At 44.7% G+C, this 20635-nt stretch overlaps 1 protein-coding gene across 1 annotated transcript; it reads left to right on the forward strand.

The window, feature by feature from the left end:
* Positions 1-1008: 1008 nt before the first annotated feature.
* Positions 1009-18708, forward strand: TSPO2 (translocator protein 2). Its single transcript, XM_060233283.1, has 4 exons — positions 1009-1115; positions 5665-5872; positions 12282-12420; positions 18460-18708. The coding sequence occupies exons 2-4, from the start codon at positions 5700-5702 to the stop codon at positions 18628-18630; spliced, it is 483 nt and encodes a 160-aa protein (XP_060089266.1). The 5' UTR covers positions 1009-1115; positions 5665-5699; the 3' UTR covers positions 18631-18708.
* The last annotated feature ends 1927 nt before the right edge of the window (positions 18709-20635 follow it).

Genomic DNA, 20635 nt, shown 5'->3' on the forward strand with positions numbered 1-20635 from the left:
TGGGTGGGAGGGGAAGGGGCGAGGAGAAGCAGTGGCGATCGGGACTGAGAGGGAGGGGAAGGGGCGAGAAGCTGCTGCGATCGAGGCTGGGAGGGAGGGGAAGGGGCAAGCAAGTGGCTGTGATCGGGGCTGGGTGGGAGGGGAAGAGGCGAGGAGAAGCTGCTGCGATGGGGCTGGGTGAAAGGGGAAGGGACAGGAGAAGCCACTGCGATCCTAGCTGGGAGGGAGGGGAACGGGAGAGGAGAGGAGAAGCTGCTGCAATCAGACTGGGTAGGAGGGGAAAGGGCAAGTGGCTGTGAAGGAAGGGAAGGTGGTGACGGGGAAAGCAGCAGGGAGAGAAGGGAAGGGAAGTTCTTCCTTGCCTGCCCCTCGCCACTACCCTCCCTTCCTTCCTCGCCATTAAAATAGCGTGGTGTGGAGGTAGAAGCAGCCCCAGCCCTCCTGCTAGTTAAAGGGCCCGTGAAAAAGCTGATCGTTGGACCCTTTAACTAGCACAGGGAGGTGGGCAGCTACTTCTGCCCCACCGGCACAGCTATTTTAATGGCGAGGAAGCGAGGGCAGCCGTGAGAGCAGCAGGGAGGGAAGAGAAGACCCTTCTTTTCCCTGTCATTCTGGTCACAACCCTTCCTTCCTTCCCCGCCACTAAAACAGCCAGTAGAGCGCAGCAAAATCAACCCCAGCTCCCCCCTGGAGTTAAAGGGCCCGTGAAACAGCTGATCTGCTGGCCCTTTAACTCCAGGGGGAGGCTGAGACTGCTTCTGCCCCCACCGGCCAAATTGCTCATGGGGCCATCAGCAGCCCCCGGAGCTATGGCAAGGGCCCTGAGGACTGGTTGGGGCCTCCAGTCAGAGGGCCTCACCCAGAAGTCGGAGGGCTGTGCCCCCACAGGCCCCTCGTATCTACAGGCCTGTGAGTAGTTATATCACCAAGGCACACAGGACCCACCGCTGCCCCGACCTCCATGTGTGTAGTCAAACGTCTGGCAAGTTGGTCCGGTACTAAGAAACAACGGGAAGCAATACAAAGAGTGGCCCTGGAAATCCATTTGCTCGCTTTTTGGCTTTGCCTGTAAAGTGGGGAGAAAGTTCAGCCTGCGGAAGGTAAGAGAAACCACGGTGGGTGTACCTTGGCCCCCTGCCGACTCGAGTTCCAAAGCAGAATGTTCAGATGCTTCAAAGTCTCCAACCAACAATTCCTACTTTGGGAAGGAAAAGAGGAACATTTGTTTACGCAGAGTTCAAGCAATTGCTTTCAATCTGCGGAGAAGAAAATTAACACCACCCTGCATTTCTAAAGCAATATCGTCCCACCCCGTATTGTGTACTCAGTGCCTTTTGTTCTTAATAAGAGTTTCTGTGCTTTCAAACAGGTGTATGATGGGCAAAACATCAACTGTGCTGTTTCACCTAGAATACTAGAACTAGAGGGCTTCCAGTGAATCTGATGCACTAGATCAGTGATTCCCAACCTTTTTGGCACCAGGGATTGGTTTTGTGGAAGACAATTCTTCCATGAACTCATGGGGGGGTATGCTGGGTTTTTTGCCACTACAGGCTGCCCCCTCCACTCTGTCCCTGCCCCCCATGGGGGGGTCTTTAAATGAGGGGGTAGATGAAAGTCACTGCTGCAATACCCCTTCTGCCCACCTGGGACCCCGGGCAGATGAAAGAGGTGGTGCTTCGGAGCTAGGCCACACTGCCTCTTTAGTCCGCCCAGGTTCCACACAGGTGAAAGGGGTGGTGAGAATGCTCTGCCTCTTTGGGGAAAGGGTTGGCAGGGCTGCTCTGCCTCACTTTGTGGCCTGGTTGCTAACAGGCCACAGACCAGGGGTTGGGGACCCCTGTAGTAGATGATGGACAAAAGGAAATACTACTTTACACAGAGAGTGATTGAAATATGGGATTCACTGCCAGAGGATGTAGTGATAGCCACAGGAGTATACAGCTTTAAAAGGGAGTTAGATAGACTTATCCTCCATGAATCTATCAGTGGCTATTAGCCATGGTGACTGAGGGGAACCTCCACATCCAGAGGCACTAAACCTCTGAATCTCAGAGGCAGATACTTCAGATACTGCAAAACCTGTGACCATACTATGACTCCCTGGTGTGCCAATCCTGCACACACTGCTGCCAGCAATGGGGTGATGAGGAGAAATGTTTTCTGTAACTCTGGAGGCCCTGGTCACATAGTATATTCCTCAGAGTCAAAGAGTGTGATGAGAAGAAGACATAAGAGTGGGCTGGAGTTGTCAGTGCATATGGACTACAAAGGACAGTTTACATTGAATGTTCACACACCCTTGTGAGGTTCATAGCCATAAAGCATCATAGACTAGAAATATTAAAACGTAATTTAGGATACGGGAATGGGTTTGTTTTTTAATTAGTAAGAACATTCTTGAGAAAACAGAAAATACTTAAGATGAGAAAAAAAAATCCCTGATGGCAACTTCCATTCAAATTAGATGAAGATGCAAACAAAATTTTACTTATTTGTTCCTTCCATCTGTTTTGGATTAAAAACCATACAGGATATGGTGTGCATAAAAAAACGTAAGAACATAAGAGAAGCCATGTTGGATCAGGCCAATGGCCCATCCAGTCCAACACTCTGAGTCACACAGTGGCAAAAAAAATTATATATACACACACACTGTGGCTAATAGCCACTGATGGACCTCTGCTCCATATTTTTATCTAAACCCCTCTTGAAGGTGGCTATGCTTGTGGCCGCTACCACCTCCTGTGGCAGTGAATTCCACATGTTAATCACCCTTTGGGTGAAGAAGTACTTCCTTTTATCCGTTTTAACCTGTCTGCTCAGCAATTTCATCGAATGCCCACGAGTTCTTGTATTGTGAGAAATGGAGAAAAGTACTTCTTTCTCTACTTTCTCCATACCATACATTATCTTGTAAACCTCTATCATGTCACCCCGCAGTCGACGTTTCTCCAAGCTAAAGAGTCCCAAGCGTTTCAACCTTTCTTCATAGGGAAAGTGCTCCAGCCCTTTAATCATTCTAGTTGCCCTTCTCTGGACTTTCTCCAATGCTATAATATCCTTTTTGAGGTGCGGCGACCAGAACTGCACACAGTACTCCAAATGAGACCGCACCATCGATTTATACAGGGGCATTATGATACTGGCTGATTTGTTTTCAATTCCCTTCCTAATAATTCCCAGCATGGCGTTGGCCTTTTTTATTGCAAACACACACTGTCTTGACATTTTCAGTGAGTTATCTACCACGACCCCAAGATCTCTCTCTTGGTCAGTCTCTGCCAGTTCACACCCCATCAACTTGTATTTGTAGCTGTGATTCTTGGCCCCAATGTGCATTACAAAGCCATGTTGTTATTTCCCATTCTGACACCTTGTGGTCAGATCTGTACATCACTGACCATAATCCTATCATATTTTAAATCAAAGCAGCTGCTTTCTGAGAAATCCTTAGGTCTGAGATATTACTGGGCTTCACTTTTCTCAGGGACTATTTCCATTGAGCTGACCATGTCTTAACTCTTGATTTGTCTTCCTTTCACCCAATTTCAGAAACTGCAGTCTTCTGTGCCAAATGTTCCAGTCTTGTAACTATATACAATCCTACTATATTTAAGAACCCAATAATTGTTACCTCTTAATTCCTCAAAAGATACAGTGTACCTTCATTATTTAGAAGATCCCTAAAATATTAATTCCAACACAGGCCATGTCTTTGCAAATAGATGACTTTCTAAAACACAAATGTGGGTGGCCTCATGTTGAAGAGGCTAAATGAATAAATGGATCTCAGACCAGGATACACAACTTACTTCCCTGCTGCTATTATAGTAACTGGTCCTGAGAAGCATTAATACAGGGCCAATTTAGACAAAACCAGGGTTTAATTAAACTAACTATGGGTAGTGTAATTGTATGAATGCAGGCAATGCCACTAATTATGGTTATTTAGGATCCATCAAGCCAGGCTGTCAAGTTGGTTTCTTTAACCAGTGAGTCTTCACCACGATTTCACAAGGTATGTATCCTGGTTTGTCCCTTGGCCATGCCCTCCATGACATGAAGTCAGTACTTGTCGACACAAACCTGGATTGAATGATTGTCTGCGAGATGAATCCTGGTCTCACAAACTAACTATAATTAAACGATGGTTTTGTATGATAACTGAATTGAGCTATTGACTGAAAGCTGGTGTTGCACCCAAAGGATGAAATACTAAACTTACAGCTTTTGTGATCAAGGAAAAGAGATGTTTTCAGCTGCAATTAGGAAAATTTAAATCAGCTTGTGTTGCTAACTGCAGTCTTGAAAATGCATCTGCTGCATCACCCATTATGCCCCCAAAGGAAAATGTGAAACACTTCATTGAATCTCATATAGTACCTACAGGGGATTATAATTGGCATACCATGTAAAACATTAAAATAGTAGTAGTACCAGGAATGATTTTTAACATTTAGTTTACCACACAAAGACAATTTATTGTTGAATATACATAATTTGTTAATTTGAAATGGCCTCTGACTGATACATGTATTCACGGACATATTTTCAGGGAAATTATCTCTGATTTCTTCCAATTTATTTAGAAGCTTCATAAAAGAGAAAATTACAACAATAAATTTAATATGGTGGCTATAGAGGCAATTTGGTTCTTTTAAGATTAACAAAACAACATCCACATATAATTATTGCTGCTTATTGTTTAAATTGTTGGTTGTTGTGGAAGGTGAACAGTCAAGTCTGATTAAAGAGAAGTGGTTACAAGAGAGATTGCTGTATTGATTCTCCCTCCCTGCTGCTACAAAATGGTTTCTATATTACTAATTTATTGGAACTGCTTTGGGACCACAGCAGAGGTAATTGCTGCAGCAGAAATCAAGAAAAGCTACTGGAAGGCCAGTCCATGTAATTAAAGTGCTCAGAGTCCTACCTTTACATCACATAAGGTAAAAATGCATTATCTGAATTATTTCAGATCTTGCTTTGTCACAGAACCAGAAAAACCCCTTGCAAGGGAGAAAGGTAAATATCCTGCAAAATCTTATCGGTTGCAATTCACAATAAAATTAAGTACAAAGGTTTGGATTTAAGGGATATTAAACTGGTTTTAGTTCAATTCAGCTCTAATTAAACTTGTTTGTGAATCTGGTTGCTAGAAAACCAAAGAAACAGAAGCTTTGTTCCATTCTAGGTTACAGTAAAAGTAAAGGAACAAATTGCTGCTTCGAAATCATGCTTAGAAGGTCTCCTGATGTTTTAAAAAGAGTTGCCTCAATTTTAACCATAACACAATAAAGCAAACTCATAGTCACTGACTATAGCTGAGAATATTTGCAGTGAAATAATAAAGAGAATTCTAAACGCCCTTCTAAACCTGTTGATTTCAATGGATTTAGAAATGTGTAATACTGTTTAGGATTATAACAAAGTAGGAGTCTAGTATCACCTTTAAGACCAACAAAGTTTTATTCAAAATGTAAGTTTTCGTATGCAAGCATACTTCTTCAGACGAGGGGATAAGGTGCAGTGGGCTTTAGGATTATATTATTGGTTACCCAGTTCTTTAATATTTGTGGTAAAATGGAACACCAAACATCTGATGCACTGTGGAAATAACTAAGAGCATTTACTTCTCAATTTTCAGTTTTAAAGGCACAGAGTGATCCAGATTTGCTTGAATTGTTTGGTTAAGGATGTGGACCCATGCTATTGGCTTCACAGCCTTGCCCCATCTTGGTGGATTCCTTGGCTGGCTCATTACCCGGAAGGAAGTGCCTACATGGTATGAAACTCTGAAGAAGCCTTCATGGCGGCCGCCTAATAAAATATTCCCAGTTGCTTGGACAACACTGTACACTAGCATGGGGTAAGGCCTTCTGGAATCTCCCTCATTTTCATCTAAGGCTACAATCCTAAACCCTCTTTCTTGAATGTTTCAAGATACTGATTTGATTTGGGGTGCATGTAGTCATGGTTGAATAATTTTGTGTTCTAATACATTAATAATTTCTGTTTATATTTGCATAGATATCAAATAATAGTCTAGAAGAAAAAGCAGGGAATTTTTCTAGGGAACGTGATGGAAAGGAGTTCCAGAACTCTTTGTGGAAGCAAAATTTTCAAAAAAATGTTTAGAAGTTCATGAGGGAAACCGTGTGTTTCTCCTTCATATCCCTGTTGAGAGTTCCAGCCCCACTTTTCCCAGAAAAAAACCCTGAGAAAAAGTGTAGCAAAGAACGATTCGAGGGTCAGTCTGTCTTCAGGCCACAATCATGAGCTGACCAGCTAGGGTCTTCCCCTAGCCTTTTATTGAGTCATACAAGATAATAATGAATCATTGTCTGAGGTGGATGTACAAAACTATTTGGTCAGAGCATGAGACGTGCTCAAGAGCAGAGACCGATAGTCATGTTTACTGAGATTTAACATTTCTCCCTGGGCATGAACAAAGTTTGCTGTACCTGGTTCCCTGTTAAGCTCTCAGTTGTGCCTGAGAGATCAAGGAGCAAGGTAGAGCCACTACATTCCACCCTTTATTGTTTTTTAAGCTGCGTAAGAGCTTTATATACACATGGCAATTGTTGTCGGGAAATAGGATTTGTGGGAGCAGTGCAAAAAATAGCAAGACATTGTTGCAATAAGGAGGGTACACACTGGATTAAACAGCAACATAAAATCAATATGACAAGAACTAATATTCCATACATGCAAAGAGTTCGGCGCCAGGCTCCTACGGGAAGTCAGGACCATAAGCTGTTCCACCAGGAAGGGAGGACGTCTTGCTTGATTTGCTGTGTCAGTTGTTTGAGGGCTTGTATTTCATTTTCGAAAACATGACTATTGTCAGACAAATTAAAGCAGCACATCTGCTGTACAATTTCACAGCCTTGCTGATGTAATAATCGATTGCAGCTCAATTGTCTAAAATATCATGACGAAGCTGTCACTGTTCTACGTTGAGAGTGGTCAGAGCAGTGAAGGTATGGTTCAATGCTTTAGCAACTACACAAGCAAGTGCATTTATGTTATGAAAGTTGTGGGTGGCGAGGCCAGGGACACCTACAAGTGAGGCAACAAGGGCCACATATTCAGCCTGAGATAATAATGCCATATCAGAAGAATCACAGGTAGAGTCTAAGGGGACAGTTTCCCTGCAAATGCATGAGGCAGAGGGTTCTGTAAGCCAGGATCTTTGAGGCAACACTACAGCAAGGCGACTTAAACAACATACAGAAAGAGATATATTAGCAGGAATATAACTAAAAGTCCGACGGCCGGAAGAGAAAAACTACCCAGGGGGTAAAGGAATATGGCCATAATTACTGGTTACATTAATTGTTATATTACATTTCCACAAGGGGGCACCTGTTTGCAGGCAACTGTGCAATGGCTTATGGTGTGAGCAATTTACCATCTGTGCACAAGTAAGATTTTCATGGTTAGCTACATATGGGGTATATAGAGTTAAGGCATCCGCTGGAAGCATATAGGTGGGAATGCCCCAGTTGGGTAAAGTTGCATAAGAGATCTGGGATTCATTTAAAAATTTACCAAGAACTGTATTGTTTCCTATAGTTCCTGGAACCTTGCAAATGGGAATGAGACAGGTCCCTAATAACATATGTAAATCAGAATGTTGTGTCAAACAAAAATGGGAAACGTTAATTAAACTGAAGACGATCTCCAAAACTAATCGCCTTGACAGGAGACAAAATACATAAACACAAACAACAAAGAACAGTCATGGAGTTCATTGTTAGCTGGGCAAAAACAGCAGCCACCAAGTTCTCTGGGGAGGGCTCTCGCCCAGCTTCTTCCAACGTTTTTTGAGCTTGATTAGTTAGATGCTTCACATCCCCCCATGTAATATCACGAGCCGTCTAGGTGTGTGGGCATCGCACCATCTCCCCTTTGAGGCTGAGACTGAAATTGGGAATCAGATTTGGGAGACCCTGATGCCATGCCATCTTTAGCCGGGCGAACACAACATGCTGGAACCCACAAAGGACCTGCAAGAGAAAACACAGCAGCATGCCCGTGCCCCCAGGTAAGAAGGGGAACTGGACCATGCAAAGTTAATAAGACCAAATTCAATCGTTCCTGAGCCCACATTTGGGTAGGAACCTTCATTTTCACTCCTTTAATTGTTTTTGAAGAGTGGTTTTCCATGTCTGATTAGCATGTTCCACAAAAGCTTGACCTGTGGAATTGTACGGAATACCATGCCAGATTTGAATGTTCCATTGTGTACAAAAATCAACAAATTCAGAAGAACTATATGCTGATGTGTTATCAGTTTTTCAACAGTTGCGGACAACCCATTACCGCGAAGGCAGAAATAAGGTGAGCCAGGACATGTTTGGTGGCTTCACCATGGTGGTGAAGTAGCCCAAAGATATCCAGAGTACGTGTCTACGCAAACATGGACACAGTACCAGTTTCAGGGAAACTATATGGGTAACATCAATTTGCCAAAGCTCGTTAGGGAACATTGGAGCCATGCCTTTGAGCATCAGCCAAATTACAATATTCACTGTCCCATACCACATACTGTCCAGGAGTTAACAGGAGTTAACATCATCCTCATATTTTTCCAATCTTGAGGAATCATAGTGTATCCATTAGAGAGTCCTTCTAAAAGACCTTGCACATCGGTTCCCCCTATGCCCATATCTCTGATAGCCTTTTGAACATCACTCAAAACAGAGTAGGGCAACACAATATAGTTAACAACCTGTTGCCCATCCTCATTCTGTGCATACGTTACTGGGCATACTGATAAAAAGCCAGTCGGCTCCTCCCCTGTCAACGCACCCTTGTCCTGTTCCTGTCGTACCTTTTTTTGAAAGGCACTTTCCACAGGTTTTTGTTCCTTCTGTCCTGTATCTGCTAGAGGGACAGGAGGAGTGACAGCAGGATGATGCAACTGAACGTTAGAATAGGAAGGAGGCGGCTGAGTGCTAGGTTGAGAGGGGGAAAGCGTGTCGGGACCATAGGTACCAACAGCATGATAACAGTGGAACCACAACGGCAAGATTTCCACCGGAGCTCGTGGATCAGCATGAAGAGCGATGCCAGTTCTCTGCCAGTCAGATACCCTGAGGGACCCGTCCTCCGGGTATCAAGGGCATTGCTGCCTGATTTCTTTGACCAGTCCCTGAACTTTAGATTCAGAACTAGCTTGCCCTGCCTTTCTAAGGAAATAGGTCAATTCCCTGGTGTGTGCTTTCTGTCCCTGAGAAAGCAAAATTCCCATACTCACCCTGAAGGGGATCCCCGAAGGGATGAAAGAGGTGCACCAAAGTCTGTTCCAGATGGAGTGAGTAGGGTTTGGTCCCTGTTCAGGCACCACATGTAGCAAAGAATGATTCGAGGGTCAGTCTGTCTTCAGGCCACAATCATGAGCTGACCTGCTATGGGCTTCCCCTAGCCTTTTATTGAGTCATACAAGATAATCACGAATCATTATCTGAGGTAGATAGCTGACATGTACAAAACTGTTGGGTCAGAGCATGGTACGTGCTCGAAAGCAGAGACTGATAATCATGTTTACTGAGATTAACATTTCTCCCTGGGCATGAACAAAGTTTGCTGTACCTGGTTCCCTATTAATGTCTCAGGTGTGCCTGAGAGATCAAGGAGCAAGGTAGAGCCACTACAAAAAAGTATTATCTTTTTGTATTCTAATGATACATGCACATGTGGCACCATCTCGAAAGAGGCATCCCTTTGGTGATGCCAGTTTGGTGTAGTGGACTCTTACCTGGGAGAACCAGGTTTGATTTCCCACTCCTCCACTTGCAATTGCTGGAATGGCCTTGGGTTAGCCATAGCTATGGCAGAGGTTGTCCTTGAAAGGGCAGCTGCTGTGAGAGCTCTCTCAGCCCCACCAACCTCACAGGGTGTCTGTTGTGGGGGAAGAAGATTAAAGGGATTATAAGAGAAGGGCAGGGTATAAATCTACAATTCTTCCAAATCTACAATTCTTCCCCTTGTGAAACATAAGGAAGTATGCCTCATCTTAGAAAATTGCCACCCATGTGACACATCAAAAACAAATAACATTTTTGACAGTTTCCTGATTAATTGTGGAACCTGTTTGATCACATTTTAATGATTAATCATTAATTAACTAAACATTCCATTTTTTTATCTTGATGTAATATAGGATCACTATCCTAATGTCCTATGCATTTTATATGGTTGTAGACAAGATTCTGCATCTCATAAGGATACCACAGCTGTTTCTTCCCAGGAATTTGGCTACTCAATTCAGAACCTTCTGCCCTGTCCTTTTAGTACTGCTTTTCCTGGTATGCTCAAAACTACTCAGTTTTCCAGTGATAACCCAATCAGGTAACTCTTATCACCAGGGGAAATAGCTTGTCAGTTCTATAATACCGTTGGGTGGCTGGGCGGGTGACACTGTAACAGCTGTGAAAATACATTTTTATACTATTGCACTTGCCAACCAAAACAAGCATTTTAGCCTTTCTATGGAAGAGATAGTAACCTTAAAAGGAGTCTGTGTGAGTCCAAAGAGGAAGGGAGCCTCCAGAACTGGGGATGCCATCCCCAGATCCACTGGGTAAATTCAACAAGTTACCCAGCCTATCTCAATAATTACATTTAGTCTTGCAAACAGCCATTTAAAAACATTACCCTTAGATCAGTGGGGACATGGGATTCTGTTTGTGGACTGAGGGGAAAGTTTAGGGGGGGCTGTGTGGGCTCTACTGTTGGTTTATACTAGATCAGCCCCCTTATATTGCCCAGGCTCCAGATCTACAGTTCCTGAATAGCCCTCACAACAATGGCTGATTTTACACTGCGCAAAAGATCCAGTAATGCTGCGCTTCCGAAAGTGACCATCTACATTACTACATTACAATAAGCCTTCACTTCTGTTTAGTTCCTGTGTTTTGACTGTTATTTACATTTAAAGCCCTGAATTGGCTCTGAAAACGTTTTCACCACTGAGTTGCTGCTGACTTTCCAAGACTACTGTTAAATGAGGGTTTTCCAGAAAGCTTTGGATCTAAGGCCGTAAGTGTAAATAGTTTACTTCTGTTTGGCACATTGTTAAGTTAACAACAGCAGATGTCCTTTTGAACATCATTTGCTATTGACTGCTGGTACCTATGATGTTTCTCATACCTAGAGATCAGCTATGACAATCTGATTTGTATTTATAAAACTGTTATAAGTAGTTATAAGTAGTAGTGCATATGGCTAAAGTAGAAGATAATATAGGATAGAATGCTTAGGCAAAGTATCTTTTAAAAGAAAGCGTTTGTTTTGACTCTCACCCTGGCTAGAGAAATTGCAAGCGCATTCCACAGAACCACAAAGATGATATCTTTCCTGGGAAACAGGGCAATAAACTCCTTTCTCAAGAAAGAACAAAGGAACTCTTAAACCTGCCCCCCCCTCCAACCTTCCATGGTTTCAAGCAGTTTTTAAGTTTGGCATGCATATCCTGCAGAAACATAAATAAATTGACAAGAAATGCAGTAAAGCAAGCAAGTGTGGAGGGGAAGTCCAGGAGCAAAATTTTGAGTGTAGATGAAAAAATATACTCTGGATTTCTAGAAAGCGATTTCAGTGCTCAAAAAATCAGACCCAAACATGAATGTAGAATCAGCCAAGGAGAGAAAAATCAGCCACAGCCATTGAAGGTGGTTGCAGGAAAAGCAAGTTCAAAAGGAACACAGCCACCATGTCATTCCATTATTGCTGTTTCCTTTTCTTTTCTTGCTTTCTCCCCTTAGTGGATTTTTTTTTAAATCTCTGTTGTAATGTTGACTAAGCTGCTGAGTTGTGAAGTCTGCACAAGCATAGATCTCCCTTTTCTGGTTTTGTTTTTGTTATTTTAAAAAGCCATTTAAGTATTTCAGAATTTTTTTTTTTGCAAACCTAAAGATTTCGCTGGGTTTGCAGAAAAATTCCTTCTATCTGAACATAGCCTGATTGTGCAGATTTTTTTGATTTGTGCTCTGACCATTGTTCAGAACTGTATTATTTATGCTGCCTTTTAATGCTTTGGATTTGCTGGTTTTACAGTGTTCTGTGTTCCTGTTCTTATTATTCAGCTGATATTGTTAGAAGTGATTTTATATTTTTATGCTTATCTTGGTTGTTGTGGTGGTACTAAGGTAGGCTACCTTAAAATCAAATATTGTAGGCTAAGAGCATAGGATCTAAATGCCAAAATTAATAAAGACAAATGTCATAACATCTGAAAGCAAAAAACTGACTGTTTTCCCTTTCTGCAGCTATACTTCATACCTGGTGTGGAGGTACCTTGATTGCTTCAGCAGTAAAGCAGTTGTCCCACTGGGCCTCTATGGAGCTCAGCTTGCCTTGAACTGGATGTGGACTCCTATATTCTTTGGTGCTCATAACCTAAAACTGGTAATAGTCCCTTTCAATTTACAGTACTCTTATTTTGCCTGTATTTCAATTACTTTTGAGGATGTCTAGGCAGGTTGCTTAGGAATTTGTAGGAATCCTAGCATTCATTTTTTATTTATATAACATGCACACATAGACTTCTGTGCCCCACAGAGCAATCATAAACAGAATTACACCATTCTAAGCCCATTTACTTCAGTAGATTTAGAAGGGCATAACTTTGTTAAGGATTGTGCTGCCAGAATATTCTGGGAGTATTCCTCCAAAAAGTTAAAAACTAGGAAGAGATTCTAGTTGTTAAGGACCAGAACTTCTTCATTCAACATTCTCCCCTCTGCTGTTTGTGATCCTCTGCCCTTGTTTTCATGTGTTTATTGCCAAAGGATACTGAGGCCAAAATTGTTTCACAGAACAAAGAAAGAAAATTACATACATTTATGTGTATACTATATCCAAGTAATGATATTCAAGTTCTTTGGTTCCAGAATATGAAAGTCTCCAAAGCAAAGTATTCCTGAACCAGAGGCTCTAGGAATGACTAGAGTTAGGAGCTATCCAGCCAAACTGTGGCAAAAGGCTTGCATTGCTTGTCCCTGTTTTGTGGGTGGTGCCTGCTAATGATATCAGTTCCCTGCAGTTGTTTTCCTAGATTTTGGGCTTGACTAGCTGCCTTGAGAAGGATAGGAGTTAGCAGTCTATTTATACTGAATTTCTACTTTTTCAGTTAAGAATGGTGTCTGAGATAAATAGCTTTGAAGGCCACACCTTGACCTAATCAGAAAGCAAATGCCAACTTTTCTGTGTGAGCTCATCATTCATGTATGACTTATTAAACTGGAAAATACCAAAAGATTAATAGGGGAATTGGGGAAAGTGTATGTTAGATTTATGCTGCAAGTACTGCATAACTGAAAGAGAAGGTGCTCTCAGAGTACCCAGTATAAAGTTCTCTAGGGAATCGTGGAAGGATCCTAACTTCACTAGCATACGAGTGGTAAGTACACATGGAAGAAACATTGTAATTTGGTGACATATTTATACAGGATTCAGAAATTTTAGCTCTTCAAAAGGCATTGCTAAAACTATTGCATAATCCATTTTGGCTGCTCTACTTGAGTTTATGACGTCCAGCTGCAGCTTTGAATAAGGGCTCTCTCTCTTCTTAGATTATATTTTCATGGCATAAGAACATTCCTGGAAGCTAACTTTCTGCCAGGAAACAGCACACAGGAGAAACAAATACACTACCAATGCCATCCTAAGCAGAGTTATACCATTTAAAGTCTGTTGAAGTTCCCTTAGAAGGTATAATTGTCCTCCTGGTGATTTGCTTCATGATTATGCTAAGGGGTGCACATGCATTAAGAAAATCTCCAGTCGCTTATGCCACAGAAATTTTTCTTACTTGCAGTGGTCATTTTTGTTTGCCAGATGGATAAGCTGCTATTGAATTTTAAGAATTGTCTCTCTCTGAAAATTCAACTGGTTATGACCAAAAAAACGACCAGAGCATTGACTGTATGTGCAGTGTTCTTCCATGCATGTGTGTCCTGTCTTAGATTGTAACCACTAGAAGAGCTATAAGGATATACTTGGCAGTATTGATTCAGAGGGACTTTGGTTCAATAGTCTGTTGGCTGCAAATACCGTATTTTTTGGTCCATTGGACGCTCCGCACCATAAGACGCAGGTGCCTGGCTGGCAGACAAGGGCGAGATTGCTCCCTCCGCCCCCACCACAAACCCAGCACTTCGCAGGGAGCGATCTTGCTGCTTGTCTCCCAGCCAGGCACGCAGGCGCTGGCGTGCTTCCCCCGCGCCTGTGTGCCTGGCTGGGAGACAAGCAGCGAGATCGCTCCCTGCGAAGTGGTGGGTTTGCGGTGGGGGTGGAGGGAGCGATCTCGCCGCTTGTCTCCCAGCCAGGCACGCAGGCACGGAAAAAGCATGCCGCCCCCTCCGCAAACCCAGTGCTTCGTGAAGCGCTGGATTTGCGGAGGGGGGGTGCTTCCTCTGTGCAAGGCTTCAGCTGCTGCTTATAGCAAGGGCTGGGATCGGAGGCAGCCAAGCCTCCGATCCCAGCCCTTGCTATAAGCAGCAGCTGAAGCCAGGCAGACGGGCACAGAGGAAGCACCCTGCCCCTCCGCAAACCCAGCACTTTGCGAAGCGCTGGGTTTGCGGAAGGGGTGTGTGTGCTTCCTCTGTGCCTGGCTTCAGCTGCTGCTTATAGCAAGTGCTGGGATCAGAGGTAGCCAAGCCTCCGATCCCAGCCCTTGCTATAAGTAGCAGCTGAAGCCAGGCAGACAGGCACAGAGGAAGCAACCCCCCCTCCGCAAACCCAGCGCTTCACAAATGCTGGCTGTGGAGGGGGCGGCGTGCTTTCTCCCTGCCTGTTTGCATGGCTTCAGCGCTGATGCTTAAAGCAAGCGCTGGGATCGGAGGGCGGAGGGAGCGATCCTGGCGCTTGCTGTAAGCGTCAGAGCTGGAGCCAGGCAGGCAGGCGCGAGGAAGCGCCGGGACGGAGGCAGCGGATCACCCCCCCCCCCCAGGAAGGTACATATGGTACCTTCACTCCATAAGATGCACACACTTTCCCCCCCACTTTTTTTGGGGGGGGGGGAGTGCGTCTTATGGTGCGAAAAATACAGTATGTGATAATTCAAGGTCTAAGGAGCGGTGAACTATTTATTTATATGAGTTTTCTACATACCCTTACTCTGAAGCTGGGAGCAAGAATTTTCTAGGTTGAGTTGAATTCTGGGCTTTAAAGTAGTATTAAAGTCCAAGGGTACTGGGAGATTCTAGTGTAGATCTTGAAATGCTAAATATGGATCAGGAGTTTTCCTTCTTGGTTGGAATTCCATACCATAGGGGACAATATGACTGACATGGATGCAGCGTGCTAATAGTCATGATGTTGAAAGGGAATTTCCGCATCCAGGAGTAGTAAATCTCTGCATACTAATGTTAGGAGGCAGGATCAGGGGCCTCCATGCCCTGTTTGTTAGCTGGCTGCTGTGTGAAACAGGATGTCTGATTCAGCAGGGCATCTCTTAAATTCACTTCATGAACTGAGCCAGATTCCATCACTACTTCTAAGATCAGCTAAAGAAAAGTTCTTATGCTGAACAAGAATGCTGTGCAAAGTCGTTGGTGGGCAAGAGGAAGGAAATGAAGCAACCAACATTTTGTGTCTCATCCTAGCAGCCAGTCAATCAGTATCATCACCCAAGAACCACTGGTTGCCTAATGGTTAGAGTGTCAGACTAGGTTCTGGGAGACCCAGGTTCAAATTAAAAAAAAAATTCGGAAGTACACGGATTCGAAAGTATACGGGGGGAGGGGGTGGAATTCGGAATCCCGTATATTTCTGAATTCCGTAGTCGGAATAGCTGTATATACGGTAGATGCGCGGCTGTTTCTGAATATACGGCCCCATTATACCCTATGAGCCATTGAAATCAATGGCAAATAGGGTATATTTGAAGCCACCTGGAGGAGAGGGGGTTTGAGGGAGAGCCCCCAAATTTGCAAGGGACCTGTAGGGGACTCTCCCCTACAAACCCTCCAAGTCCCAAAAAGATTGGGCCAGGGGGTCCCATTCCAGGGGCACCCAAAGAGGGTGCCCCTATTCCACCATTATACCCTATGGGCCATTGAAATCAATGGCAACATAGGGTATATTTGAAGCCACCTGGAGGAGAGGGGGTTTGAGAGAGAGCCCCCAAATTTGCAAGGGACCTGTAGGGGACTCTCCCCTACAAACCCCCCAAGTCCCAAAAAGATTGGGCCAGGGGGTCCCATTCCAGGGGCACCCAAAGAGGGTGCCCCTATTCCACCATTATACCCTATGGGCCATTGAAATCAATGGCAACATAGGGCATAATTAGAGGCTACTGGGGGGCAGGGGGTTTGAGGAAGAGCCCCTAAAACTGCAGGGAACCCGCAGGGGACTCTCCCCTACAAAACCCCCAAGTCCCAAAAAGATTGGGCCAGGGAGTCCCTGTCCTTGGGCTCCCCAAAAGGCCCATTGCCATCAACGATGGGGAAAGCCCAATTAGCCACTTCCTCCACTATAATTGCTGTGGGGAAAGTGGCTCTGGCCAGAGGGGAGAGGCCCCAAAACTGCTGTGCAGCTTCAGGGGACTCCTCAGCATGAAACCCCCCTAGCCCAAAAAGACTGCACCCATCTGTGGGTACCCCAAAAGGAACAATGCTTCCAATGGTGAGAAAAAAACAATTAGAGCCACTTCCTCACTGTAATTGTCGTGGGAAAAGTGGCTCTCGGGAGCAGAAGGTTTTGAGGAGAGCCCCCCAAACTGCTGTGCAGCTTCAGGGCACTGTCCCACACAAAACCCACAAGGCCACAAAAAAATTGGACCAGGGGGTCCAATTTCTGGGGCACCCAAAGCCAAACCTAACTTCACACCAGATAATCTCTATAGGACCCAAATGCACTACATCCCTCTATCTACTCTATGAACCCTGCAGGCCAAGAACCAATATAAACCCAGTTGCCAACGTCACTGCTACACAAAACACAATCTGCTCAAGGTCTGCTCTGCAGACCTGGCTGCAGCAAACCCAGGTGCCAGCTCTCCAGCCCTGCCCCAAACAACACGGGGAGAGCTGGCCAAGCACAACAAGCCTGCTGGTCCTGTTTCTCTCACCCAGGTGCCAGCTCCCTCCCCCCCACAAAAACCAGAACCAGGAAAAGGGACAACAGAAAGCCAAGAAACTCAACTGTTATAAAGTGGCCTTTTAAACAATAAAAATTAGGCCAAACAGCACCCCGCACCAAGAACCAGAACCAGAAGAGAAAAGGAACAGCAACACAACACAGCAGCAACAAATCAAACACAGAAACCTTTTAAAACAGTAAAAAAACTTAACTTTTAACAATACAGGAACTTTGCCAACCCCTGCCCCCCCCAAAAAACCCTTCACCCTAACCCCAAGAAATCCAAGCCACCCAAATCAGGAAAAGTAAAAGGACACTGCACTTTTAAAAGTCCTCTCACTAAAGTAAGATATGGGCAAATTGGCAAAAAAAAAACCCCCACCCCAGCAGAACCCCCTAACTCCAAATAAGCTAGTACCCACCACCCAAATCCGGACAAGTAAAGGGACTCTGAGTCTTAAAAAGTCCTTTTACCAAGTAAAATAAAAACAAGAACCCCAAGACTGTCTTTCTTTTTAGATGTCTTCTCTTACTCCAAGCAAGTCTGGTAAGGTTGAGCAGCAGCAGCTGCCTGAGGCCAAGGGCCAGCACAGCACAATCTCGCTCACACACAGACAAAAGAACAACATTGTTGCTGATGGCTGGAGGATCAGCTACACAAAAGCCCTTCAAAGCATGCATTTGCAATGCATTTTACAAATGCATGCTTTGGATTGGCTGCTGGGCTCCTCTTCCCCCCCCCCCCCCTGATCCCAGGGAGTCTATGGAAGTGGCGGGAAAGGAGGCAAACAGCTCCCCTGAGGCTGCAGAAGCCCCTTTCCCGCATTTTGCATTGACTTCCGTATACTTCCGAATATTTATACGGAAGTATATGGGGAGCTATACTCGGCTCCCGCATAATGGGCCCCAATTGGAATTGGCTGTATGCAATTCCGTATACAGCCAAATCAGGGGTGATTTGGCGGTTGATTCGATTCGGCCGAACCAAATGCACACCCCTAGTTCAAATCCCTGTTTTGTCATGGAAGCTTGTTGGGTAACTTTGGGTCAGTTGCACACTCTCAGCATGGTATGACGATACAAAGGAGGAAAATAATGTAAGTTGCTTTGAGTCTCCATTGGGGAGAAAGATGGGATAAAAATGCAATTAAATAGATAGTACAAACTGTATCACAAAAGTTGTATGTAGAGGGTATTGTGGTGGTTCTAAACAGCTCTGCCCCACTTGCCTTGCACAGGCTGCTGCTCTTGGAATAAACACCTCTATTTCTGCTGCAGTCCTTAAAATGGGAGGTGGAATCATGCTTTGAGCATTCTTTCCGGGGTATAAATTATTTAAATCTTTCTGTTTCTCTCTTCCAGGCACTGCTGGATGTTGTGGGTCTATATAGGTTGGTGCTGTACTCCTGGTACCCTGTTAACAAGACTGCAACTGCATTGATGCTGCCTTACCTTGCCTGGCTGACCTTAGCTTCTTGTCTCACCTACTGCATACGGAGACACAATCCAGAAAAGGGCAAGAAGAAAAAATGAGAAAATTTTGCAAAAGGGAAATTGTTTGGTGGAATTGTTTGATCCTGAGAGTTGGTATTAGGGAAAGGAGTTATTTGGTTGAAACAAAAGCATTTGCCATTTCACCATGGAGTGGGGGACAATGTTTTACAACAGGATCTTAGTGGTTTGTAATATGGTATGCTGGGCAGGTGCATTCTTATTTAGGGAATTCCCCATTTATCTTTTGGTCCTAAAAGACCACTGACAGTTGATATGAATGAGGGCTAGTTGGAGTTAAAAGTAACTCAGAGTGGTTATTTTTTAAAAAAAAGTTGGGGAAACAGTGCTTGGGAGAGTTGCGGAACAGTGCTCTGATAGCTCTGATAGCTGAGACAGCTGAAGAAATTGCTGAGAATTTCTGAGTTTTGAAAGACTTCATTCTAAGGTTTGTGGGGCTGCCTAAAATTCTAAGGTGTGATAGCTGGGGAACTGCTCTTTGTTTGGTTGACTGCTCTTTGTTTGGTTGACTGGCCTAAGGGTAAAAGAGATTGAGAGTGATTGCTGCTGATTGCTGAGGAGTGCCTCTGCTCCACCTCTTTGCATTTTAAGCTGCGCCTTGCCAAAGGCTGAGCACATCTCACAGAGGTCTGAGAGGAGCAGAGCAGCTCTGATAGCTGAGACAGCTGGAGAAATTGCTGAGAATTTCTGAGTTTTGAAGGACTTCGTTCTAAGGTTTGTGGGGCTGCCTAAAATTCTAAGGTGTGATAGCTGGGGAACTGCTCTTTGTTTGGTTGACTGCTCTTTGTTTGGTTGACTGGCCTAAGGGTGAAAGAGATTGAGAGTGATTGCTGCTGATTGCTGAGGAGTGCCTCTGCTCCACCTCTTTGCATTTTAAGCTGCGCCTTGCCAAAGGCAAGAGCTAAAGGGCTCTTGGCCTGTGGCTCTTCGCCTGGGGGCTCTCTAAGGACCAGGAACCCAGATCCCTAATTTCCTTGTTCTCCAAATAAGGTAAGTTCCCAATAAGGTAAGTTGAGGTAAGGTAAGTTGACCCTCCAGAAGGGGAGCCACTTAAACAAACAGCATTTAAAGAGGACTGTATATTTATATATATATATATATATATATATATATATAATGAAGATAGAATGCCAGCAGGGGGTTGGGGGCTTTCTAGTGTTTTGCACTGAGTGTCACATGTATGACTATCTGCCCAAAGGACAGAAGTCTTGGGTGTGTGCTCGATGCAAGGAGCTCCCGGTCCTCAGGGAACGAGTTCGTGCCCTTGAGGCCGAGGTGACTGCCCTGGAGAAGCAGAGACGGTCAGTTAGGCAATTGGGGAAGACTCTCGGGGGCGTATTAGATGAGCCCCACTCTGAACGTAGCAGCCCCGTTGCTGCCAGAGAGCGTGAGGGTCGAGAGGGAACAGGGCACCTTGCTGAGGACAAGGGGAATGCGCCCTTAGAAGGGACCTCTTCTTCGGTTGGTGAGCGGGTATCCTTTCGCGCCAAGGAACCATCCCTGAGCAGGGGGAGAGGGGGGGGTTGGTAGTTGGTGATTCGATCCTTAGGCAAGTAGACAGCTGGGTGGCGAAACCGCGTACTGACCGTATGGTGACTTGCCTGCCTGGTGCGAAGGTAGCGGACATTACGCGTGTAGTAGATAGACTGATAGACAGTGCTGGGGAGGAGCCTGTGGTCGTGGTGCATGTTGGCACCAACGATGTGGGGAAATGCAGTCGTGAGGTCCTGGAGGAAAAATTTAGGCTGCTAGGCGGGAGACTTAAGGCCAGGACCTCCAAGGTAGCCTTCTCAGAAGTGCTACCTGTTCCACGTGCAGGGCAGGAGAGACAGGAACAAATTAGAAGTCTCAATGTGTGGATGAGACGATGGTGTAAGGAGGAAGGGTTTAAGTTTGTTAGGCACTGGGATGCTTTCTGGAACAAGCGGGAGCTGTACAAAAGAGACGGTCTCCACTTGTCCCCGGATGGAACCAGGCTGCTGGCGCTTAAAATCAAAAAGGTGGCAGAGCAGTTTTTAAACTAAAT

The sequence above is a fragment of the Heteronotia binoei genome, chromosome 2 (assembly GCF_032191835.1).
Source record: "Heteronotia binoei isolate CCM8104 ecotype False Entrance Well chromosome 2, APGP_CSIRO_Hbin_v1, whole genome shotgun sequence".
Lineage (NCBI taxonomy): Eukaryota > Metazoa > Chordata > Lepidosauria > Squamata > Gekkonidae > Heteronotia > Heteronotia binoei.

Coding starts and splice junctions, on each gene's coding strand:
- TSPO2 (XM_060233283.1), top strand. CDS start 5,700: ATGTGGACCCATGCTATTGGCTTCACAGCCTTGCCCCATCTTGGTGGA. Junction 5,873..12,281: donor ACACTGTACACTAGCATGGG/GTAAGGCCTTCT, acceptor CCCTTTCTGCAG/CTATACTTCATACCTGGTGT. Junction 12,421..18,459: donor GTGCTCATAACCTAAAACTG/GTAATAGTCCCT, acceptor TCTCTCTTCCAG/GCACTGCTGGATGTTGTGGG.